The sequence below is a fragment of the Netta rufina genome, assembly GCF_964035555.1.
Source record: "Netta rufina genome assembly, chromosome: 19".
NCBI lineage: Eukaryota > Metazoa > Chordata > Aves > Anseriformes > Anatidae > Netta > Netta rufina.
This window is the reverse complement of record NC_140143.1, coordinates 417,159-442,701: the sequence shown is the minus strand read 5'-3', so window position 1 is coordinate 442,701 and position 25,543 is coordinate 417,159. Positions and strand designations below refer to the sequence as shown.

At 58.5% G+C, this 25,543-nt stretch overlaps 3 protein-coding genes across 4 annotated transcripts in view; 2 read left to right on the top strand and 1 right to left on the bottom strand.

Moving 5' to 3' along the window:
• The window catches only part of DNAH17 (dynein axonemal heavy chain 17), a gene marked incomplete at its 5' end in the record, with an annotated part of 35,287 nt that extends 34,644 nt beyond the window's left edge, over nt 1-643 (top strand). Inside the window, one exon of the mRNA XM_084298309.1 lies at nt 143-643. Within this exon, the coding sequence (XP_084154435.1) occupies nt 143-390 (248 nt within the window). The 3' untranslated portion in view covers nt 391-643. The remainder of the gene's footprint in view (nt 1-142) is intronic.
• Nucleotides 186-16,104, bottom strand: PGS1 (phosphatidylglycerophosphate synthase 1; the record flags this gene model as incomplete). Of its 2 annotated transcripts, XM_084298224.1 has the most annotated exons (11): nt 186-324; nt 969-1,111; nt 3,719-3,867; nt 7,528-7,582; nt 7,688-8,061; nt 8,463-8,641; nt 9,010-9,199; nt 9,853-9,952; nt 10,964-11,041; nt 12,180-12,369; nt 15,932-16,104. In XM_084298224.1, 10 exons carry the CDS (start codon nt 16,102-16,104, stop codon nt 992-994), a joined length of 1,608 nt encoding a protein of 535 aa, XP_084154350.1. In that variant the 3' UTR covers nt 186-324; nt 969-991. The 2 variants fall into 2 exon arrangements, with proteins under 2 accessions (XP_084154350.1, XP_084154349.1); XM_084298223.1 differs by having other exon boundaries at nt 7,528-8,061.
• Nucleotides 16,105-17,711: 1,607 nt separating this feature from the next.
• On the top strand, nt 17,712-19,925 carry SOCS3 (suppressor of cytokine signaling 3). Its single transcript, XM_084298218.1, has 2 exons — nt 17,712-17,829; nt 18,073-19,925. Exon 2 carries the CDS (start codon nt 18,140-18,142, stop codon nt 18,767-18,769), a length of 630 nt encoding a protein of 209 aa, XP_084154344.1. The 5' UTR covers nt 17,712-17,829; nt 18,073-18,139; the 3' UTR covers nt 18,770-19,925.
• The last annotated feature ends 5,618 nt before the right edge of the window (nt 19,926-25,543 follow it).

The window sequence follows — 25,543 nt, the reverse complement described above, 5'->3', positions numbered from 1 at the left end:
AGCTCCCCAACCTGCACGCTTTATCCCTGAACTGTGCTGCTAGAAAAATTCCTTCCCACCCATTAACAGTTACAAAAACAGCCACCTCTAAGTGAAGAGGCCTTTGGGTAGCTGGTACCACAACAATTTTGTAATATTGCAGGCGCTCGATGGGACATCCAGTCTGGGGCTATCGCAGATGCTCGGCTGAAGGAGTTGACGCCCATGATGCCAGTCATCTTCATCAGAGCCATCCCTGTGGACCGCATGGACACCAAGAACGTCTACGAATGTCCTGTCTATAAGACACGGATGCGAGGTCCCACCTATGTCTGGACCTTTAACCTAAAGACAAAAGAAAAAGCTGCCAAGTGGATCCTTGCTGCTGTTGCTCTGCTCTTGCAGATCTAAAACTGAGTGACTATGGAAAAAAGCAGATGCTTTTACTTGCCAAAAATAACAACAAAGTTGTGTAACTCTGAGTTTGATTGTGCCAATACTACTTTAGCAAAGTATCAATAAAAATAGTGCTGGAACTGCTGTCACGTGGAGACTACTCTTACAACCTGTAGAGTTTCTTATGACAGATACCAGTCAATTGGTGGTTTTTGATAAAGGGCTGGTTGGGAGCCAGGGCACTGAAGCAAGCCAAATGGAACAATGGCTTGCAACCATCTAGACTCCTTTCCTTCTCGGAGCTCTCTCTCTTCACAGCTACTTGTTTGATCACCCATTAAACTTTACCCTCCATCCCGTTAAATATCTGAGTGACTGGTTCTAAAATACAGTTGCACAAAGCTTCCAGAAATGCTGGTAGGTGGTTCTAGTCAAAGTGATGAGTAACTCAGGAGAAGAGAGACACCTGATTTTTTTTTTTTCCACATCTGTGTATTTCCGTCATCCGTTTCTTCCACATGAAAAAGTCTACCACAGTAATAAACCACAGTCAGTATCATTTAAATTCCCCGTGAAAATGGCAGAAAACTCACCCAAAGCAGCAACTTCTCTTCTTTCAAAAGAAATTCTTGATCAGAGGTGTTACTAGCTTCACCCACAGCTTCACATACCGATTTGGCTGCTCAAATGTTGATGATGAGACTACGCCTGAGCAGAGGTAAAGCTGCTCCTGCTCCTGTACAGGGAAAGAAACACCATCCCAGTAAATTCTAAGTGTTCAATTTTTTCTAATATAATGACCTTTAAGAAAAGGCAGTTCTCAGGTAAAACTGGCCACTGATCCTGCCAAAAGGATGCATCATTTCTCCCACAAGCCTGAACACGGGAGTCTCATTCCATGCAGTACAACTCACAGAGCAAGCAAACCACCAAGGAGTTAGCACAGGATCCGTCCTTCAAACCCGCCTGCCACGTTACTCCTCCTTCTGATGACTACCATCGAGCTAAGTAACTGACCATCGAGAATTAGCAATTTAAACTCTACAAAGAGCAAAGAGAGAACGTTTTGCCTTTTTGTGCCCTACAGTTTCAAGAGAGCTAACCTTCAGTTTCAGAAGAATCCTAAATCCCTTGCTGTAATTGCCAGAAAAGGAAACTATCATAATCTCAAGAGACTGGCTTACGCAGCTCTTTCTAGACACAGCTCAAGCTCTGTGTTTTCAAATGAATATGCAGTCATGATTTCAACTAAATTACCAGAAACACTTAGGCTTCTTCAGTGTGTACACAATACTGCTGAAGAAGGAAATGAACCATCGTGATGATGATACATGCTCGAGTTGCACGTGAAAGCAGCTGCTTGATCAAAGGTAGAAGTGGTTTTCTTATCAATGGTAGTTAGGTTTCTAGATTTGCAGGCAAACAAGAGCAGACCAGCTCCTGTAAATCTGTTCTTAATCTTTTTTTTTTTTCTTTTTTAACTAGTTAAACTGTCACAAACAACAGAAAGAACACTGTGCTGTTAAAATTAGGAGTGGAACACGGAAGCAGGAACTAAGCATTGGAAAGGAGCACCAGAAAGATGAACCAGTAACAGACAGCAGACATTTGTGTGCCAACTCAGTTTAATTTTAGAAACCCAAAACGCTCAAAATGCTATGATCAACCCTGCAATGAAGAATCTTTGCCATGGCCATCTGATACAGTGAGGTAATCTGACCACTGGAAATGAGACCAGTTATATGAACTGAAATTCGGAGACTTTAACAGGATACTCCGTTCACTCAGTGAGATACCCAAACCACTCAGTTTTTCCCCATTTTAAAAATCCTTGGTGAGGTTTGGAACTGAACGCTCCATAGCCAAAGTGATTTCATGGCACAAACACGTTAAGTATTCAGAAGCAGCTAGTGCACATCAGCTGCAATATTAAAAGCTCAGTTATTATTCAGAAGGTTATTATTAAGAAGACAGAAAGCTTAAACGCTCAAAAAAGAAATGTCAAATAGAAAAGCCCAGAACACACTCTTTTACATGTCAAGATTCCTTGGAAACCAGACACTGGAAAAGCTAGGTATTCGGGTTGTTCATACAGCTGAAATGTCACTTCAGCTAGGGTGCTGAACAGAGTTACAATTTGCACAGAGAAAGAAACACAACGCTCCATTAGAGGCTTTATCACCTTGGCATAAAATTAAGTCTTCTAAACAACGATCACAGAACAGTAAACAGACAGCTAATCTCAAAATCAGCTTCCAGCAAACGGGAATCATTTAAAGCCCTTTAAATTAGATCATTGCAGCAGCACTGGTTGAGAAAAATTCCTTTGTCATATTTTCATTGATTCTCTCCTTCCATTAGAAACAAGTAGAGGCAAGATATGAATTGAAATATTCAGGCAACTCTTCCAGTAATAGAATTGTTTTTGATTAGATATACTCTGACTCATTCTGTGGAAGAGCCCTGATGCAATAGGGCAATTCCCATTGATCTTGAAGACAACCGTGCCTTCTTATGCCAAGACTCAGCTTATTACAATACATTTTTCAGATCCTTAAGTCACACACAAAGGCAACAAAAGCCAATATGCTTTGTAGCAGAGTACTACATGAGGAACTGCGTGGGACAATGTCAGCTCCAGCAGCAGATTCAGGGTCAAGACTGAGTGAAGAGCACTTAACAGACTAAGCTGCCTAATGAAAACAGAAAAACCTGGGACACTGAACACTAAGCCACTGAAAAATGCTTGTGTCAACACTGGGAGCTGCAGCACGTAACTTCAGGGGCAGCACAACCAGCCCAGCAATGCTCTTACTGCAGAAACTCCACTACGATCCCCTGCCCTTGTTCACCTCCGTAGCCTGTGGGCAGCCACCCAAAAGCTACCTGCTTGGCATTTATGTTCCTACAGAGGATTTCCCGAACACCTGAGGAGCAAAGTCCTCCACGGGTGTGAGATTGGTGGTTAAGAGGGCCCGACCTCGTCACCCCAGAGCACGGTGCTGCCTTGGCAATGCCCAAATATCGGGGGATGAGGCCCAAGAACGTGCTGCATGATCCTCTCTGAACGCCGTGTCTCAGCATCCAGCGCCTGAGCGCTGATACTCGAGTTCACTGGGGACACATGTTCTTGCCCATTTATGGCCTCCATTTCCCAGAAACAGGCACTTGTAGCAGGCATCTCATCAATAGTCACTTAACTGACAGCTCCTTGAGACTTCCTATGCTCGAGAAGGGTTTGAATGATTGTGGCTGTAGGTTTTTATTGCGACTGCGTCATCAGCATTCCCTCCGTGACCAAGAAGCACGGCATGCACATCATCTCCCCTGAGCAGCCACTTACCTGATGGAGCTGCTGCTGCAAAGCTTTATTTTCTGTCACTATCGCGACCTGGGCTTCCAAATCGCGATGCACGGATCGATACCCAAAATTCGGAGAGCCAATCAGCGTTAGGCAGGGAAGGTTGCTTCCCGCCAGGTACAGCCAGAGGCCTGCAGGAAAAACAGGAGAAGAAAGGAAGTGTGGCAGACAAAGGAAATGACTGGGGTAGCCTCAAACAATTGCTTCACTTAGAAGAAATGAATTAAACATGTTGGATTTACAGTAACCATAAATGACCACGACACAAAGCAAGTTGTCAAAAACACGCTTCCTTCTGGCCAGTGAAGTGTGCAGAGCTCTTGCAGAGCTCGGTGCAGACCCTGGGGGACACCTGCAGAGCTCGCGCTGCCCAGCCTTGCGTGCCCTTTGCAGGGGCTGCGGCACCCGCAGTGCCACCCCAGGGACCCGTTCTTAAGAACATAAATGCACTGCAAGGGGGGCCCAAAAATAATTCAGAATGAGTCACCATCATTACGTCCGAGGTCGTTTTGCACCACGACATCTCAGTAACACTGAAATAAGGCAAACAATTTGTGTGTTCTCTGCAGCAGGGAAAGGAAAAGCAGCAGCAGGCAGACAGGCCGGCACTGCAGCTGTCAGCTCGGAGCGAAGCAGAGCGGTTGCAGTGAGTAACTCCTTTCCTGAGACCTCACAAGACAGTGGTGTGAGGAGGCATCTCCCCGCTCCGCCAGGTGAATTCACATGAAATAAACACTAGTAAGAGAAGTGCAAATTATTACGCCCACTCACTTCCTGAGGAGCAACCAGAAGATGAATTCGGTTCTTGCCAGGATGAAGCCTCCCAGGTCCACCCACCCCTGCAGCTCACACACAGCTTCACCAGCACAAAGGCAGCGCAAGCGTGAGACAGCCCAGGACGGTTTGTCAAGCACAGAGCTGAGCGTGGCAGCAAACAGCAGCTGGGGGTGCCAGGGCCAGCTCCACAGCCCACAGACAGATCCAGGCAGCATTTGCTGGCCCCTGGAGCGCACCAGCGCTCAGCAAGGCCCCCGGCAGGTCCCTGCCAGATGCCCTATCCCTACCGCAAGTCACACAAGGACTACAACAAAGAACCCGTAGCCAAAAAACCACCTAGTCCTTAAAATAGAAGCAGGTTTCCTAACTCAACCCCAGAGCAGTTCCAAGAATGCCTTGAGTAAGAAGCTGCCGATTCACCGCTGGTTCCTGTAACCTCCTCCCCGCCCCCACGTCACGCACTCAGCAGCTCCGCGGCCGCTTTCAGTTGCGTCTCCCGGCCCTGAGCTGCCGCTGAGCCCCCTGCCAGCCCCCTGCCACCCTCCTGTCACCCCCCTGCCACAGAGGGACACAGTGCCCACCAGGCGAGGAGGCCGGGGGCCAGCAGATGGCACAGGTTTGGCCATCCCTGCCACCAAAGCCAGCGGCTGCAGCAACTGCCCAGTGCCCGAGCCCCGCAGCCGCAGCAGGCTCCCCACGGCCAGCCAGAGGCGTGCTGGGCAGCAGCCCCGAGGATTGCATTGCCACGCTCTTCCTAAGCAGCCCTGCAGCAGCCCTGCAGCCTTTCCCGTGCCTCTAGCTTTATGGCCACCTGGCAGGATCTGCTCAAACAGTGACTCACCTTTCCAGAAAGAGGAAGAGCCGTTTCCCAGCCGCCGCTCAATAGCAGCACTGCAGGTTTATCTCGGTGCAAACAGCCACCTGCCCGCACTCTGTCACCTGATGCTTCTGTGGAAGAGGCCCTAACCCTAAAAGATAGGCCTGCCTCACCTGCAGCACCGCACCCAGAGCGCTTCCGCGGGCCCATTTCGTGGCATCGCCCCCAGGAAAGCTGCTCCCACTGCCCAGGGCTGCGTCTCCCACCCCACGCCCCCGGCAGCCGCGTGGTGCTGAGCTGGGCTGCTGGAGCTGCACCCACACCCAGCAAAGCTCCGGACAGTCACAGCCCCGCAGGAGCACATGGTGCAGGAAGCTGGGCTGGGGGATACAAAACGCTCGGGAGGAGCTGGAAGGGTTTGCAGAACACCAGCCGCAGCACGACCGCGTTGGGGGCGCATCAGCTGGATCCCACGGGAGGCTGACTGAAGGGCGGCCTTCACCTCAGCCCGGGGCGGTAACAGGCGCCCTGTGCCGCTGCAGACGCGTTGTGTCCCAGCAGCCAAGCCCCAGGCGCCTTTCCTCTGTCCCCAGGCTCACCCCTTTTCCCCTTTCTGCCCTGTCCTCTCTCACACACTGCATCACTCCTGCAGAGGAAAATGGAATCAAACGCGGGCCAAAGGGCAGAGTGTGCCAGAGCAGGGAGCCAAAGCTGCCCCGTCCTGCACCCCACAGCAGGAACGGGCACGAGGCGGTGGCACCAGAGCCTGCCCCTCCTGCTAAGCCCCCAAGCCTCGTGCTGCTCCCCCAGACGGGCACAGCCAGGCCAGGAAGGGGCTGGCTACCAGGCGGGTGCCCTGTGGTAGCCTGGAGAAGCAGCCCGTGCTCAATCCATGCCAAACCACAAAGTCCCACTCGGAGCCAGCAGTGCCCGGCAAGAGGAGGAACCTGCAAACCACAGAACCCTTGAGCACGTGCTTCCTGGAAGGCAGATCACTCACGACTTCCCAGCCAGGCAGGCACCTCCTCAGCAGAGCCCCCGGAGGGGGATAGGGGTTTTAGGGCACCCGAGGTGCCGGTGTCACTGCTGTCGAGGCACAGCGCTCGGCAGGAAGATTTGTAGTTTCTATATATAGGCAGCCCCGTAACACTCGTTTGTTTTCTTTAGACAAGAGAAGGCCGAATCAGCAGCTTTCTCTCCTGCCACCTCTGAACCTTCTTCCGAACAGCGCTGCAGGAAGCAGGGCAGATAGAGGCATTCCCACAACCTCCTTAAACAAACAAACCCGGATGAACTACCGGCCATGGCCCCCGAACAGGCCCGCGCTGGCTCCGGAGCCGCATCCTTCACCTTCCCATCAGACACGCTGCAAACAACGCGGACGCCCCTCAGCACGCCGCAGAGCCGGCCGGGGAAACGTGCGTGGTGCCGAGTGCCAGGCGGGCAGCGCTTACAGGAACAGAGCTGTCCTGGGGGACCCGGAGCCACCGCAGGAAGTGACAGCGCAGCAGAGCTCTGCCTGCCGAGGCCTGGGGTAGGACAGGCGCCGCGGCACGCGGCACAGACGTCTCAGCTGAGCCGAGGGCTGCGCTCAACCGCGACTCCGAGTCATTCTGGGAGGTGCTGCACCAGCATGCCTCAAACGGGGCGACCGTAAGAGGCACGGCACTGGTAAAGTCACAGGCGTCAGACTTCTTAAAAAGACACCCCTGCTCCAGCAGAGGTTTGGCACGTCCCAAACTATTTGCATTAGTAACAACCACTGCCGAGTGGCCAAGTGTTTCCTACAGCGTCACGTAGAAGAGAACAGTCAAATTTAGAGACTACCAGCAACAACCAGTCAAGGGAAAATATTCACGCTCTGCTCAAGGTGGTGGCGGGCTTGTGAAAGTTGTGCCTTTTCTTTCCATCAAGTAAGAAGGAAACTGGAGTCTTCCACAGAAGACTATGATGGCAGAAATTGTTTTCATTTTTAAATTAACTGCATTTGAGGCAAGACATGACGCTGCATAGCTGTCTCCTGAGTGATCCAAACACTCAGGTTTGTGCAAGCCAAGTGTTCGAGCCCTGGATGAGTAATCTGGCGGTGAAATCCAGGCTCAGCACCCAGCCATCCCCTCGCTAGTCACACACCCCAAGCATATGGAAAGGCTCACATGCGTTCTGAACGAGTCCCCTTGAGAAATGGGCATCTTACCTTTGGCATGGAAAGTCCACCCAGCCCTCGAGTACTCCTGCAGCTGGACCCTCTCCTGTTGGTGAAGGTAGCAGACCTCACTGTAAAACTGGTGTTCTATGTAAACATAGGCAGCAGGGATGGCGCCTGCCACCCCTTTGGCACCAAAAAAGCCATTCACCTCTGGTGAGGCCAGGAGAATCCGATACTCTGCCCGAGTGCCCAGAATGAGGTCCATGTAAGCTTGTGTCAGGTTGAAGTAGCCAGTGGTGAGGTATATCCTGGCATCCCGCTCAGCCTCTGTCAGCAGCGTCTCTGTGACCATCTCGTCTATTTGAATGCCAAAAGGTTTCATTTGGATTAAGGGATAAATCCAGGTGTCAGGTTCTGGTTTCAGACCCCCAGATGCTTGAGAGCCTTGCTGGGATAACAAGGAGTTGCTTTGCTGGCTGCTGTGGAAAGTCTTTGCATGCAGGAGTTCTTGTCGTGTCCTGGCAGAGTTGATCACTTCCATGACCCTGCGATTCGCTATCTCACAGTAAGCCACCTTGTCCCCTGCAGGAAAACCAGGACAGGTCGCATTTAGGACCTAATAGTTCCGAGCTATGCACCACCTATGACATAGCAGGAAACGCTAATGACAGGACATCAATATCAGAACAAAAAGGAGTTTTTTGACACAAAAACCAAACAACTTTCTCCTCTATGCCTGAGAAACAGATGTTTCAAAGGCAGCTAGGAACTGTGCTACAAACATCCTGATAGATTCCGTTGCAAAACTCTAGCAACCTTGTTTTTCCTAATGGATGGCACAGAAATGGGATTCCCCACAGCCTGTAAACAGAGGTCAGACACTCTACAGTTCACAGATGGGTAGAGTTCACATCCTCCTTAAATAAAATGCTGGCCCTCCTCTGGATCCTATCACCCAACCAGACAGGGAGACTCCCTCCTACCTTGGTACGGGTGCACCATCCCCTCCATCATCTGGACTGTATCATCCTGCTGTAATTGCAGAGACACATCTCCAATTGCATCCACTAGCTCCGTGAAGAAGTCTGCAATCTCAGGAGAGTCCTGCAGGAGAACATAGCGGTCCTGACGATTGGTGAAGTACAAATCACTCAGGTTTGCACTAGGAGAGAAAAAGGAGAGCTGAGTTCCAGAACAGAGCATATACTTGTGATCCTGAATGCCCCAGCTGAAGCTGCAGATCACACTCCGCATATAACAAGACTAAAGCACAAACTGGCCATTTCCTTTTGAATCTTGAAGATTTTGTTTTGTTTTTGTTTTTGTTTTTTGAAAAAGGCTGTCTTTCTTATTAGAATCTCGTGTGACAGACCTATGGTTGCTCTTCCGTATCAGAAGAGCATTGCTATCATCATTACAGAAAAAACAGATGCAAATACTGAAGTTCAGACAATACTGGTGGTACGCATACCTTGCATCAAAACCTCAGCTAAATGAACCACAGAAAGGCCTGGAGAGGAAAGGACTCACCCGCTCAGGATCACATTATCATCAAAGAGATAGACCTTGATGTGCTGCAGCCCAATGGTCTCATTAAAACGCTCTGGAATCAGGAGCTTGAGAAGTCCACGCAGGTTTGGGGTGTGGAAGAGGGAAACACGGACTTGTTCGGGGAATCGCTGCAGCAGCGGAATTAGCATTGTCCGAGAGTTCTTCCTGCCTGGGAGACACGGGAGTTACACACACGGGATCACACCATGCAGGGAACACACCTTGGCATGGCACAACTCCTCAGCTAGGAGCTGCTTACAGAATGAGCGCCTGCCTCATCTGCATGTGCCTAACTTTTTTTTTTTTTTTAAATCACTTTCATTTACACTTACGTCAATATCAAAATATCCAGACCTGTACGTTTGTTGATGAATGGGCCTTGCAAATGATGGGCAGGACTGACACTGCCCACACCCAGCACTAATAACACGTGCTACAAGGAGTCCCCACAAAAGGTTAAGTGTACTGCTACCTCCAACAATTCCCCCACTATCCTTTAAAAATGAAAACATAAGAGCATGATGGATAAGGGCAAATGTGCTGACAAGTGAACTGAACAAGCAAGAAAGAACAAGTTGCACAGAGCACAGTCAGGAGCCAGAAGATCACTGGCCAAACACCTATTTTCTTTAAAAAAGCTGCTCATCCTGAAGATTTTCTGGGAACGTGCAGTTACTGGTATATAAGAGGACAGGTTTTGAAACACGTGATTTAAGCCTGCAGGTCCAATCAGCCAAGGTAGCCTCTCTCTTAAAAATGACAGCACGTCCAGTACAACTATAGAACAAGCCTTTGAAGAAAGCAGAGCATCATAATACCTACCCCGAGACCCCCTGGTGTAGTCAAGAAGAATGGAAACTCTGAGGTCTGGTGATTCTTTTGCTTGCAATGATTTCTCCAGTGTTTCTTCTAAGCAATCCACCTGCGCAGAGAGATTGTACCACTCATTACAGAACGCAAACGAAGCTTTATAAGGAAAGTGTTCAGAAACCAGGAGTCAGTGGTCACGAAAGTTTCCACACCCTACTCGAAGTCTTTCCTAGTCATGCAAAACACTGTGGTTTAGGCTCTGCATCTGCCAGACTGGCATCCTACTCTATCAGCCTAGAGCAGCATATGAAAGGGCATCAGTTCTATGTGCATAATCTCAGGCCTCTGAACAGCAATTTAATTTAGCAGAAAAAGTTCCAACGTCATTCCCAAACTGCAGATTTGTGTTACGAAAGGAAAACCTTGGGAGAGTTCACAAACGATACAGAGGCGGTTTTATTCCTTAACCTTGAGGCTGTTTGTCACATGCAAATTCAAATCCTGTGTGCAAGCCCAGACAAAGACAGGCATAAAATGCTGCTCAGGACTCCGTCCACCTTTACCCTGCTACAGAATCTGAATTCAAACATAAGAATTTGGCCAAGGTCAGGCTTCTCCCTAAAGGACTTAGGGAATGCTTTTGTTTCTAGAGGGAAGGACAGGAAACAGAAAAGGTAAACAACATGAAGCAAAACTGACCTCTGTCTTAAATGCAAAGAGCTAGCAACGCATCAGAACCCACCATTTGCAGGATAAACACAGCACTACATACATACAACTTTAACCATGTTCAAGAAAAATGGCAAGAAAAAAAAAAAAATCACGCGTGATCCCACAGTTCTTCAAAAACCCTTTGAACACTATGCCAGTAACCTCTAGCTGTCTGAAATATCCAGGCTCATTACCCCATGAAAACATTCATGAGTTACGTGGCTCTGTACTGGGCTTAGAAAAAAATGCCTACACCTCCCTTCTCCATGCCAAGTGCAAGGACACAAACACAGCCAGGAACCATGAGACAGCTCTCAAGGAGAGGAGAAAATGTGTGTAAATGTTTTTGCAAGGGTAGGCATTTTCTTTCTGCATTCATTTTCACCCCTTCCCAACCCCTTCCCACACTCACCAGCTCCTGCTCGAGGAGCCCCGTTCCCAGGTACAGTGAAGCCATCACCACTCGCTGCTTGGCTGTTTTTATCTGCACCTGAGAGGAGCAGAAAATAAATTCAGGTTCATCCTCGATCGCTGTGATCACTAGGAGCTAACAATTCAAACCACAGAAGAGCCATAGTTCCCCCCGAGGAGGAGCACTTTGCCTGATCACCACAGTCTGCACAGAAACAACAACACACTGACAGCACGGACGTAAAACACACGGGTCTTTCCAGAGCAGGATCAGCACCGCTGCTGCATCCAAAAGCTGAAGTGCTTTTGGGAAGCTGAGGAACGCATTCCCTATGCTTAAAACTATCAAACACAAGAGCAGTTACACAGCCCCAGCCGCAGCCCTTGGAACATATCACTATCACACTGGCAATCCCAGTTTTCATTCTGCAACTGCTTTAATTCTCCATAGCCCACCTTGTGAACTGGCCAGAACCTAGCTGGATCTAAACTCAGAGCTGTTCCTGTTCTGTGGGAGGGATCAGACCTCCAGAGGTCTTTCCCAACCTCGAGTCGTTTGTTGTGTTATTCCACGACCCTGAAGTCTTGCTCTCCAACAGCTTACTGCAGCCTTCTAAAACATGTTCCAGAATGACTTGAACTTCCTTTACATACACGTTGTGAAAAGACTCAAGCAACTGAGCTAGAATTCCCCCCTCAGTCCCGCTACTCACCTGCGAGATGCAGCGTTACAGGACTCACCCTGTAACGACCAGAGGCCTTTGGGAGGGCCTGAGGGAGCTGTGCTTGCTGAGTGTTGCAGAGAGAAGGCCAGGAGTCACCTAGCAGCAGCTTACAGCTACTTGAGGAGCAGTTACAAAGACAGAGGCAAATTTTTCTTTGTAGTTACAGTCATATAAATATTTATATATACATGTGGTAGCCACAGACAGTGCTTTGGAAAGTTCAGGTTGGACACAAAAATAATAATAATAATAAACAGCTAAGATGGCCCAACACTGGAACTGGTTACTGAGGGGGGGAATCTCTGCCCTTGACAGTTTTTAAGACTCAGCTAGACCCAGCCTGGCCGACCTGACCTAGTGCTGACAGCAATCGTGTTTCACGCAGAAGGCTGGGTTATTAACCTGCAGCTGCTCCTTCGCGCTGACCTGCCTGTGACGCCCATAACCACTGCAGTTCCCAAAACCCTTTCGTGCTTGGAACCCACAACTGACCTTCAAGAGTTCGTAGAATTCAGCCGGGGATGAAAGCACCTTGACGTGAGAGCTGGAGATCCCAAACTCTGGCACCAGGTTCCTGATCCACTGGAACCTGTGTGCTCCTTCCGGACACAGGGAGCACGGCGGGGCGGTGACCACGGGGACAGGAGGGGTGAGCAGCGGGGCTAGGAGAAGCCATGAGGATCTGTGAAAAGAGAGGTGGGGGAGTTCTGTGTGACACAGCCTTTGCTTCCCACAAACAGCCCCCAAGGAGGTAAAGGAAGAGCCACAAGCAGGGCCAATACATCGGAAGGGTTCACAATAGCAAGAACGCCCTTCCCATACTTCCAGCAGATTCATCAAAACCAAAACTGAGGTAGAAAACATACACAAAAGGGGACAGAACAGATCTGAACATCCTCGGCTCCTGCCCCTAACCGGCAGGGGATGCAGGGGGAAACAGCTCATTCAGAACAGGACAGGGCTAGAAGCTTAAGAGACTGAGCTGCCAGCTCTTCCAGACACCCACAGACCAGGAGCCTGGTGCTGCTGGGGCTGCCAGCCATCCCCGTCACCAATCGCTTCTGAATTCTGCCTCAATCTCAATCACACATGCACAGTTTTTCTGTGGTTAACTGTGATTTCTATGTCTAGCTTAGCTCTCAGCGGGGAAAAGGCTCACTTGTTTCTACTTCAAGTAAAGATGTTTCAGAACAAGGCACACTGCTCTAAAAGTTCCTTAGTGAAACAAAGGAACAAGCCTCAAGCCCTCAAACTCATCCAAAAAAAGATCCTGAACATGCAAAGTGCCTGAACGCAGTCCCAGCAAAAGCCGCAGCACCAGAGCACTGCTCACGGGCAGTGTCTCGAGGGGCACAAGGTGAGGGACAGCCCCACTCAGCCCCACTCAGCCCTGCTGCCCCCGCTCTGCCCCAGCGCTGGCAGGACTCCGCTCCTGCCACAGACTTCCAAGTGACGGGAAGTCGTGGCACCAGCAGGAGGCTCGTTCCTCAAGAAGAGATTTCAGAACAAACTGCATTGCTCTGAAGTCACTCGAAGAAACCAACTGACTGCTAAGAGTCCCGCTCAGGGGGACGGCAAGAAGGAAATGGTGATTTTCTCCTCTGGAGGCTTCGCATGCATGCAAGATCATCAAGGCATACAAAAAAACCCGGTAGGAGCCTGTCCGCATGACAAAACCACATTTCAGCACAATTAGCAGCAACAACTCCCATGAGGTCCAGGAATCAAAGAGCGAGTGACCCAACTGCCTCCCCAGAGCCGACAGAAAGGGTCTGGGACTGCGAAACCTCCTCGCAAGAGTCCGGCTTCGGTCAGGCCAGCACGGGGGCGGCTGCCTCGTCCCAGAGGAGCGCCAGGTCCCGCGGGGCCAGGAGGCAACCACCAGCCTGCGGCCCACCCCGGCGCATTCTGCCATCACCACAAACCAAGGAGAAACTTGATAACAACCTTTACCAGAATTCGTTAGGAGGAACTTTTAGGTTTTACCATAATCCAAAGCCCAGATGACCACAGATTCCAGGAAGATGATTTCACCCAACTGCTTCATGATAAAACACTGGATCTTCACAAGGTTTCCGAGTACCCTTACGCAGAAGCCAGACACTTTGTAGTTGTGTTTCCTGGAAAATCCACTACTTTGTCACTGACTATTCATTGCAACAAAGGTCTGAGTCAGTTTGTGCAAGAATTCCTGGGATTGTGTCTTTCACCAGATCACGGGGACTAAGCTCAGACTGGACACCCGTAAATTTTACAGATTACGCAGTTCAGCTGTGAACAACAGAAATCTCCCGTAGGAGATGGAGAAAAAAAAAGTTCTTTTTTTTTTTCAAAGCAGAAAAGGAATACCAGAAGTGCTGGTTTTTAAGCCCACACAAGTCCATTTTTACAGAACTTGACAGGGACCTTGCCAAGCTCGTGTCTCAAGGCGCCGGCCACGTATGGGCCCAGGGTCCCACCATCCCTTTATCGTTCCAGGGCACGTGGCGAATGGAGCCAGGACACCCAAGCGCCCTGAATTCAGATTAGCATCCCCACACACACCGTGAAAACAAAGCACACAGCTCACGGAGCAGTAACAAACTCAGGACTACAGCCTCGCCCTGCAGATTACAAATTATGTTCTCTACGATTATTCCCACCGAGGTAACAGTAGCAATTTTTTATGGCGTTATATGACAATAATTAATCAGCAGGAAAAAAGCTATTTTCCTTACTGCTCCACTGGCCAGAGCTGGCCGCTTGCCCTCGCAGAAGGCTGCGAACCCCCCTTCCTAAAGCAGGATTCCAAGCCATTTCCTGAGCTGCAGCCTCACCCACACCCTCGCTCCACCAGGCCAACGCTCGGCTCATGGGCTCCTCTGCGCCAGCAGCACCAGCTTACAGTCAGACGAATTCTGTGCGGGTGCTGCTACCCGCTAACCAAACTCCCTCCGTGCCTTAGAGATCCCTGCTGTGTTTGAGCTGGTAATCCAAGACAGAACTGTTTGAACTCATTTAGCGTCACGCGCCCAAGACTCGTACAGTGATCAGGGAAAGCAGTATTTTGCTCCAGCCCGCACTAACAACGCCACAGCAGCCGCTCACCAAAGCGGCAACTTGTACCCAAAAGTGACTACAAAAAGCTCAAGCACCAGCCTGAGTGTAACACAATCCTTCAGCAGCACACGACAACAGAAACCCTGTAACATTATGAAGAAATCATCAAAATTCCACACTTCAACAAAGGAAGCTTTCAGAGAAACAGAAACCAGCGGCGGGGGGAAACCCTTCCCGCGGATTCCACATCATCGCGTTAACCGGAAAGAGAAAACAGAACCAAGAGGAACCACCTCAGATCTCTTCTACATAAGAAGCTGACCCTAAATATAAACGAGGGATTTTTTTTTTGCATGTTCTATTTTTAAAAGCTGTGGTTTTGGTACCAACTCATGATGGAGCTGAAACACTTATTCTCTGTAAAACCTCATCTGCAGGGCCCGAGGTGAAGTGAAACTGCAGGATCCGGCGCTGTCCTTTCACCCACAGCCGCCGCAGGGGATCCACGCGCTGCTCACCTTTGTCAGATTCCCTCACGCCTTTCCAGGGCTCAGTTCAGTAATTTGTCTGCGCTAACAAACCCCGATGGACCCAAACGAGAAGTTGGAAAACCACCTCCTCGGCTTGCCAAGGGGAAGCAGCAGACGCTGGGCAAACACAGAGCTCTGGGATGACAGCGAGCGTGGCCACCACGCATCTGCTGCCCGCAGGGAAGGGGGGACAGGCACGGTGCCACCAGAGCTGCCCCCGGCACACACGCGATGACCTCACGGGGGCGGCTGCACCGGGGGCACCGAAACAAACCCGAAGCGGACAGGGCCCCGCTGCTGCCCGCACCACGAGCAGCGGGAGCCGTGCCCGAGGGTGCCCGAGGCCCCTTTATCCAGGGTTTCTGTCGAACCGCTCTGTCCGACCAGCCCTGCCCCGGGCCGCGGTTCTGCAGCACGCGGCCGCCTCTGCCCGGTAGCGGCGGGGGCAGCCCCGGGATCCTCCCCGCGGCACCGCCAGGGCCGGCCCCGCGCCCGCCGCTCCCTGCAGGCCCCGAGCGGTGCCCGGCAGGCCCGGGGGGGGGGCCGGGGCAGGGCGGCTCCGGGGGCCGCTCCCGGCGGTCTCGTAGAGGCCCGGCAGCCGCCGTCAGGCCCAGATCGGCGGTAACGGGACCACGGGGACCACGGAACCGGCCCCCCGCGGGCCGGGCTCCTTACCTGCGGGCGCGGCGGTCGCGGCCGCGGGACAGGCGGTCGGAGAGGCGGCCGAGCAGCGCGGCCAGGCCCAGGCGGCCCCGCGGCAGCCACGCCGACAGCCGCCGCCACAGCGCCGCGCCCCCCGCCGCCGCCGCCATCAGCCCCGCGCGCCTTCCGCTTCCGCCCGCTGCCATGGCGACGCGCCCGCCACGCGCTTCCGCTTCCGGGCTGCCCGCGCCGCGCCGGTTGCCCCCGGCCCCGGCCCCCCCCTCAGGGCCCCCCCCCTCAGTGCCCCCCCGGGCCGCGCGGTCCCCACGGGCAGCGGCCGCACGCCCCGAGCCGTGCCCGGTTCCCCCCCCGGTGCACGGCCCCGTCTCGCTGCCCCCCCCCCCCCCCAATTCCCGGCAGGGCCCCCCCGGGCCCGGGGCTGTGCGGGGAGCGCCCCTCCCCCAACACCGCCCCCCCCCCCCACCACGAGGCTGCCCCGGGCCCGGCCGGGCGAGGAGGGGCCCCGGGAGAGCCCCCCCCGGGCTGGGCAGGGGCCGGGGGCCGGGGGCTGGGGGCAGGGGGCCGGGGGCCGCCCCCGTCCCATCCCGGGAGGAGCCGCCGCTGGGCCCGGCCGTCCCGGAGCCTCGCGGCCCCTCCCCGCCCCAGGCAGGGCTCCAGGGCTCGTTTGCGGCTCAGCCCCGCGGCTTCCCCGCGGCCCCGCTTCCCAGAACCGCCCCGCGCTGCTCGGCCCCTGCCTGGCAGCGGCGGCTCCGGGGCGAGCCCCACGGCTCCGAGCGAGCCCCGCGGACGGAGCCAAGCCCGCAGTGCTCGGGGCCCGCTCACAACACCCGAACGAACGGGGGAAGCCCCCCCCGGGGGTCCCGGTGCCGCTCCCCGCCCGGCTCCCAGCCCCCCCCCCCCCCGACCGGGCTCTGCCCTCTCCCGGGGCGCCGGCACCGCCGCCCGCCGGGCCCGAGGCGACGAGGACGCCCCCCGGGACCGGCCCCGGGGCTCCCGGCCAGGGGGAACAAGGGCCGTGGCCGCTCGGCCTCGCCGCGGCTCCCCGCAGACCGGCGCCGCGGCCGCCCGGAGCCCCCCGGGGGTGCCGGGCAGCGCTGGCCCCGGCCGGGGGAGGGGTCGGGGGGGCTGCGGGCCGGGCGAGCTGGGCGGCCCCTCGGAGCCCCCGGGCCCCAGCCGGGGGGGGTCACCCCGGTCGTTCCCAAGCGTGCGAAGTGAGGGCGGTTTTGTTCCCTGCAGGTCTGCTGGGAAGTGCAACCGAGGCCAGCGCAGGCTGGAATGTGGTGCTTGAAATAACCTCGGCGAGGCGCAGACACCCGATCCGCCGGGGGGCTGCGGCCCCCTCCCCGCAGGGCTCGCGCCCCCCGGGGCGCTGCGGGGCTCCGGGCGGTGGGCGCCGGGCCGGACCCCCCGCCGCAGCCCACCGGGGACGGTCTGGGGGGCTGCCGCGGGGCGGGGGTCCCGCTGCGGCTCTCGGGGTCCCCGCGCCCCGGAGCAGCCTGGGGGTGCGCCCCCCACTCCGTGCCGTGCCGCCCCCCGCCCGCTGCCGTGCGCCCCGGGGCGGGGGGGGGGGCGGAGCGGGCGGGGGGCAGCGGCCCCCGGGCTGGCCGGGGACTCACCTCTTCTTAGAAGGAAAGAGCATGAATGGGAGCGGGAGGGGGCGGCCGCGCTGCCCGGAATGGGCCGGCGGTGCCTGGCGGCGAGCCGAGCCGGGCCGAGCCGGGCGGGGCGCGGGGAGGGCGCCGGGGAGCGTTACAAGAAGCCGCGCAGTTCCAGGAACCCGAGGGCGGGCTCTCCGCCCGCTATAAGAGGCCTCCCCGGGCGGCCCCGGCAGCTCCGCCGCCGCCCGCCGCCGCGCACCGAGCCCCGCGCCCCGCGCCCGGCCGCCGCCGAGACCGGCACCCGCGCCCCAGGTACGGAGGGACGGGACCGGGAGGGACGGGACGGGACCGGATCGGATCGGGTCGGATCGGGGGGAGGCGGGGGGACCGGGGGGACCGGGGGGCGGCCGGGGGTGCCCCCCGGGAGGGACGGCCGGGGCTGGACCGGAGTCGCGGCCATCCGCGGAGGGGAGCGGGCGCCGTGCCCCGGGGGCGGCGGGGCCGGGGGTGCCCCGGGCAGGGTCCGCCGGTCGCTCACCGCCGTGTCCGCCGCAGGTGATGGTGTAGCAGCCGCTGCTCCCGGCAGCAGCACCCCGAGCGCGCAAAGCTGGCTCCCTGCGCCATGGTCACCCACAGCAAGTTCCCCACCGCCGGGATGAGCCGCCCCCTCGACACCAGCCTGCGCCTGAAGACGTTCAGCTCCAAGAGCGAGTACCAGCTGGTGGTGAACACCGTGCGCAAGCTGCAGGAGAGCGGCTTCTACTGGAGCACGGTGACGGGCGGCGAGGCCAACCTGCTGCTGAGCGCCGAGCCCACCGGCACCTTCCTCATCAGGGACAGCTCGGACCAGCGGCACTTCTTCACCCTCAGCGTCAAGACGGAGTCGGGCACCAAGAACCTGCGCATCCAGTGCGAGGGGGGCAGCTTCTCCCTGCAGAGCGACCCCCGCAGCAGCCAGCCCGTGCCCCGCTTCGACTGCGTGCTCAAGCTGGTCCATCACTACATGCCGCCCGCTCCCTGCGCCGTCCCCGAGCAGCCGGGGGGGGGCCTGCACCCCAAGCGCACCTACTACATCTACTCGGGTGGCGAGAAGATCCCACTGGTGCTCAGCCGCCCGCTCTCCTCCAGCGTCTCCACTCTGCAGCACCTCTGCCGCAAGACCGTCAACGGGCACCTGGACTCCTACGAGAAGATGACTCAGCTGCCGGCCCCCATCAAGGAGTTCCTGGACCAGTACGATGCCCCCCTCTAAGGGGCCCGCGGAGGGAGGTCGCACGCTACAAGCACAAGAGCAGGGGACAGGCACAACACCCCGCAGAAGCAGGGACTTGCAGGGCGCGAGAAGCCTCTCCCTCTGGGAAGGAGAGGAGGGGACTGGGGGCGAGCCGTGGTGGACCCGGGGCTGTGGCTCATGCCCGTCGTGTTGGGGGGGACACCCCGAGGAAGCGCGACAACCCCCGTCTGGGGGAAGGAGACTGCTCTGGTCAAACTGTGGATGTTACAGTGCGCCCTGGCATGGGGGGAGCCGGGTCGGCAGAGCCCCGGGGCGCGGGCAGCCCAGGGACGGCGCCCACTGCACGGCATGGCCACCCTGGTGGGACCGCGCCGGAGGGGTCTGGCGACAGCCCTCCCGCCAGGAGAGAATGAGAAGCACTGGAGTCCAGCTGGTGCCTGACGCTTTTCCTCGGTTTTAAGGGGAAAGTGGTTTTTGCCCGTACTTTACCTCTTGCTGCCTCCTTGTGGGTGGAAGCTCCTTTCACACCAGGCCCCAGACTTGGAGGTCGCTGCCTTTTTGCCCTCGTTGCCATTTTCCAAGGGACTAAGCCTTAATATTCTTCTCGTCCCGTGGTCTGGGTTACTGCACATTGTTTGGCGACGCGGAGTGGTAATGGTCCCGGCAACACGCCGCGAAGCCGGAGGGGAAGCAGCCCGTCCTGACAACAGAGTCCTGCGTGCTCACATCTCCAAGGAGCGCCGAAGGGACACGGAGCTGGCACCGGGTCATTACTCCGAGTGTTGCACCCCACCTGCCCGGCCTCTCCCCACGGACCCCAGCTCTCCATCCCAGCCGGGCCCCTGGCCGTGCTGCTCCCTGGGGCACCGATGCCTGCGGGAACGCGGCAGGAGGATGCCCTGAGAGCGCTGTCCCATGAGCGTTCCTCTGCGTCTGCCTGGAGAAGCAGTTGTGGTGTTTTTTTTTGGCCTTTTTTCTTTATTTTTTTTTACCGAAGAGATGTTTACAGGTCTACGTGAATCACTGTCTTTTATAAAGATTCCATCTTCACCTCCAGCCTCGAGGGCTGAGCAAAACCATGCTTGAAAATTCAACCAAAACAAAACTCAGATGAAACTTTGCACATATTTATATTTATATTCAGAAAGGAAATGTTTCCATAATTTATAATAAAGAGCACTATTTTTTAATGAAACCCCCAAATCTGGTCTGTTTCCTCCCCTGCACTCCCCAAGGCCACCCCGGCCCCGCGGCGTGACGCACGTCCCTCCCGGCCGCTGCCCTCGCTGCGACGCCGGGATTGTGTTTACACCACGTAAGCGCCGGCTTCCTGGAGCCGTGCTGGGCGCTGGGGTGATTCCTGCCGCGGTGACTCACCGCCCGGCCTGCGTAAGCACTGCTCCATCGCTCAGGTATGTCTGAGCCCAGACGCTGCTCTGCTGGCTGCGCCGGGGCTGCGAGGCGCTGCGGGGCCGGGGCCGGCTGCGGACACAGCTGGGAAGGGGTCCCCTGGGACGCGGGGCACGGTCCTTCACCCCGGGCACGGAGGTGCTGGTGGCACGGAGGCAGACCGTGGCGTGAAGCCATCCAACCTGTGGTGTGATGTGAGGCTGTGCTGCAGCGAGCCCACCCTGCCAGCGAGCTGCCCCCAGCCTGGGGTGAGCGAAGGGCAAAGAGCTCTGAGAGCAAAGCACCGGGGGGCACGGGGCTAGAAAACACAGCACCGAGGGCAGGTGGCACTTCTACAAGTGAGGAGGGGTCAGCTGAGAAAGGGTTAAGCAGGGTCAGGGTGTTTGTCCCAGGGTACAGGGCGCTGGCTCCATCCCCAGCCACCAGCCCGGGTGCCACAGGGAAGGGCCAGACCCCAGCCCGTCAGCCCCCGGCCTGTCCCAGAGCAGGTGCCCAAGGCAAGAGGAGGAATTCCCCCGGGAACCCTGGGCAGCTGCCAGGAGGTGCCGGCCCTTGGGTGCATGAAACAGCTGAGAGAGTAAATTCCAGCTCCAGGAGGGAGCCCGGGTTCCGTGCCTGGATGCCTGGCAGGACAGGGGCAGCTCCAGGGGTGCCAGCCCACCCGCCAGGCAGCACAGAGCAGGCTGTGCCCAGGTGCCCCGCAGCCCCCTCCATCGCCAGCGAGCCCCCTCAGCACCCCCAGCCCGCAGCCAGCCCTGGGGCCACGTGCACGGTGCTGGGCATGGTGCCCTGCGCTCCTGTCAGGGATCCCCAGCTGCTGGGAGAAGGCTTCCCTTAGGAATCGCCCCGGAGCAGAGGGATGGCGAATGCGCCCGCCTCGGGCTGTGGGCACGGCACGGCCCCAGTGACTATTTTGGTGCTGTGCTGTGGGGCCACGGCTCGTGGGCTGCCAGGAAGCGCCTCGCAGCCTGCCCGGGCACCCGGCAGAGCTATGTGAGGAATGTCCATGCGCGCGGGTGGCCGCCCGCCAGGCCCTGCTGAGACTCATCCCAACGTCAGGGCTCCCCCCGCCACTCCCTGCCCCAGCCCCCCGGCAGCACCGGGCTCCCAGCCCACGGCAGGACCGGGGTGGGAGCAGGGCTGCAGGGGAGAGCTGCCCCCAGGAGAGCATCACTCCTGCAGCTCACAGCCTCCCTGGGGAGGGACCAGGAGCATCGCTCCCAGGAACTGCTGCGCCTCCCCCTCTGCCTTCCTCGGAGCTGGGGGTGTAACGGCAGGGCTCTGTGACAGCAGAAGGTGCAGCTCTACCTGGAAGATATTTTACCTGGTATGCCAGCAGGACCGGGCAGCCCCGCTCACTGAGCCCCTCCGGGTGGAGGGCAGCCACCTCGCATGGCCTGGGGATGGGCATGGCAGAGGGGGGACCCGGGGTCCCTGGAGGGGTTCGGCGCCCCCAGGCTCCTGGGGGGCAGCCGGCAGCGCCCCGCTGTGGGGCAGAGGGGGGAAGCCGCCCACCAGGAGCCGGCAGCCCCCGCATCCCTGTGGGAACAGCTCCGGCCCCGCTTCCCAGCAGGGCCCCGATCCGCTGCCTTTCGGGGCCCCTTCCCTCTTGCCTCAGGCTGCGGCGCAGTGCTGCAACCCGCTGCTGACTCGAGAGTCCGGGAAGCCCTGTGAGCGCCGCGGGGTTCTTGGAATACACCCAACCTCGCAGCGGCGGTGACGCGGAGGCCAGTGGGCAAATCCCTGCCTAAGGTTTCACAAACCTCTCGCCTTCCCCAGAAAAGTCGAGCGGACTTGGCCCGGCTTACGCAAGAGGCCGCGTGTTGTGGACAGGCAGCCCCCTGCTGCGCCGCCGTGCCCAGGGCCGGGCTGAGCGTGCCATCCCTGAGCCTTCCTGGATGGGGACAGCTGTCCCCGTGGTGCTCGGACCACTGCCGCAGCGTGGGGCAGGAAGCAGGGCAAGCACAAGGGACTGGGAAGGGGCTGAGACAGGGTCACCCTGCCCGGGGAGCTGGGGCAGGGCAGGGAATGCTACAGCTGGCCTCCAGTCCCAGCTCGCATCCACCCAGCCAGCATCCCCGGCCAGGCACAGGCACTCCCAGCGAGGCAGCAGCCCCACGCCCCATCCCGTCCACCCTGGATGGGTAAATAAAGCTCCAAGGCTGCAGTCCCCGGGGCTCTCCTCCTGCACCGGCCCCGTGTGTTAACAGCCCAAACCAGGCACAGCGGGGAGAGGCACACCGGGCACTGCAGCCACCGCCACCGAGCTGCTGTCCCACCGGGGAGGCTGCAGGCTGTGGCAATGTGGCTGGGCTCTGCCCGCAGCCGTCAGCCCCGTCTGGTGACCGTCAGCAGCACCCACCTCGTGCCCTGGGAACGGGGCCAGCCCGGGGACGGACGCACTCACAGCCCCACTGCTTCCCCAAAACCCACTTGTCCTTGGGATGTGCCCGAGTCGTGCCAGGAGGGCGCGGGGACAAAACCCTCTGCATGGGAACGTCCCAGCCCCTGGCTGCAGGGCAAAGGGGCTTTGTGCCCAGCGCCTCAAGCAGCACTGCCACGTGCAAGGTCTCACCTCCCCCCCCAGCCCACCCGGCACTGCCCTGGGGAAGGTGCACGGCCCCAGTCCTGGGCACCAGCCCCAATGAGCCAGCCCCAAGCAGGGCTCTTCCTCCTGGCGTGGGCAGGGGCTGCACACAGGGCACGCAGCATCAGGAACCTGCCCTGGGGATTGGTGCTTCTGCTCACGGGGCCCAGTGGGGAGAAAAGAGGTCCTGGCACCGCGCACCTCTCCGGGGTTTGCATGGAGCAAGAGCAAGCGGCCGCACCATGAGCAGCCCACGGACACTTCCCACCGTGCTGCCACCTGGTTACTGGCACGAGAAGGAAGCATCCACCGGGATGGTGAACCCGAACCCTGCAGGGTCAGGGGGTGGCAGGAAACCCGCTCCGTGGTGTGTACCAGCATCTGCAGACCCAAAAACAGGAAACAACTGCAGCCTGCGATTGTCGCCGCCAGACAGCCCCCAGCAGGACAGGCAGCTGGCACAGCTCGGCCGGGCACGCGGTTCTGCCACGGGCACCCTGGGTGCGGGGCAGCCCGACCAGGCACACCCCGAGGCCATCCCCGGGGAGCAGGGCAGGCTCACCAGGCACCGCAGCCCCACACGGGGATGAGCAGCCTGCCCCAGCTACCAGAGCGTGGGCAGCAGCCTGGTGCCCAGGCTGGAGCAGCAGCTGTGGCACGAGGGCACCTCCCCGCTCGGAGCCCCTCTGCCCCCGCTGGCTGCCTCCAGGCAGGCTCCTGGCAGCCCAGGCTGTGCTGTGAGCCCCGGCCTGCAGCTGGGACACCCGGGGACGGTGTCAGCGAGCAGCAGCACCGCCTCCACCGGGGCCACAGAGGCAAGTGGGGAGCGCAGTGCACACCCCGACCCCGCGGCACGGCCCTCGTGCACTTCCTCCTGCTCCGCTCCCCAGCCCCGCAGCGCCAGGACGTTCCCACATCCACCACCGCGTTTCCCAGTAGGATGCAGGAAAGGGCTGTGCTGTGCAGCAGCCGGGGACTTACTGTAAATGGCACCACCTGCTCCTTACATGGCAATTCCTCCTGCGGGGCCAGGGCCGTGGGGACGGTTGGGAACAGGGACCGAGACATCTGCTCCCGGCACGCGCTGCCGGGAAGCCCGAGCTCAGCTGCAGTGGCACCGCTGCGTTTCTGACCGCGGGCTGGGGCAGCGGCAGCTCCCAGGGGAGCAGCTCCACAGCTCGGCCTCTCCAGCACCCGCAGGAGCCCCGTGTCCCGCAGAGTCCCCCCGGCTGCCCCCGGCAGGCGCAGGCAGCACAGCCCCGAGGTGCAGTGCAGTCCCTGGTCCCGGCAGGGCTCAGCGGGCACTGCCCCGTCGCTGCCTGCAGACAGGGCTGTGGCGGCCGGGGGGCTGCTGGGCTGCCCCGTGCCCCTTCAGCACCCACCGGCCTTGGTGCCCAGCTCTGCCCGGCGAGAACTGACGGCCATCCGGGGAGCACATGGAGCCACGGGGCCCCGCGGCGAGCCCAGGGTGTATTTTGGGATGCAGAAGTTAACGGAGAGGCCTGTGTACGTTGCCATGGAAACTGCTCTCTGTTGCTGGATCTCCAGCGAGACCCGCCGTAAACTGGCGGAGGGAGCCAGCAGCCGAGCATTCCTCATTCCTTCCATCAGCCCCGATCCTCGCGGGGGCTGCGCTGCGCCGGCCGCCTCCCACCAGGCACCTCCACCAGGTCCCCCCACGCCCCGTGCCGCGCACCCCGGGGCTGGCGGCAGCGGAGGCCACGGCCACGCGCTCACACGGTGCTGGTGAGCGCGGCGCTGCCCTGAGCCCTGCTCCCGGGGGCATTGCCCTGCACGGGGCCAGCCACGGCACCGTGAAGGACGCGGGCACAGCCCGGTGCCAGAGCCCACGGCTGATGTGCGGGCGAGAGGAGGGTGCAGGCGGCCAGCACCCGGGTGTCCAGGGCAGGAGGGATGTCCCAGCCGTGCCCTCACAAAGCGTCTCGGCTGTGCCAGGGAGCCCAGGCACCTGCCTGACGGCAGCACCACCCTGCTCTGGGCTCATCCGCCCGCTAAGAGCACAGAAAGGTGGCGTGCATGGAGAGCTGGGGCAGGGGGGGAAGGAGACGGGAGGGGTCTTGTATCTGCACCCACCGCCAGCCCCTCAGCCTTGGCTCCCGGCCCCACAGCGGGTGGGGAGGGGTCCTGCTGCCTGCAGGCTGCAGCTGGCAAATGCTCCTGGCCCCGGGGAGCTGCCGCACGGAGCCGTGCTCCAGGGTGGGCAGAGACAGGGGCAAACGGCCAGGAAAAGCAGATCCTCCACCACAGCACACCGGGACCGACCGGGTCCTGCTGCCAGGACTGGGGGCTGCCCAGCTGCCTGGGGCAGAGCTCCCACTGCCCCCGGGGGGCTGCTCAGCGGGGAGCACCCCCTGCCCCCTGTGCACCTCCAGAGCAACAGAGGAAGTTTTCATCCCGGCAGCAGAAGCTGCAGCCCGTAGAAAGTCCTGACATTTCAGAGGAACGTCTCAAACAAAGCCACGTTGCTGTGGCAATGGAAGCCGCAGGCCGAGTCTGGGGACACGGCCAAGGATGAGGGAGCAGCAGCAGCCCAGCGCCAGAGGTGCCGGGGCTGCCCGGTGGGAGGGCGGCTGCGAGCCACGGCCCTGCCAGCCCCCGCCCTGCCCGTGCCGGGGGCATCCCCCTGCCCGAGCCGGGGGTGGGCTGGGGATGCCACACGAGCAGGTCCTGTCCCGTGCCAGCCCCTCCTGCACGCTCTCCTGGTCCCGGCTGGTGACCACGGCTCGGGGCTGTGCCGCTCCCGCACCTGCACGTGCACGGAGCTGGCGAGGCGC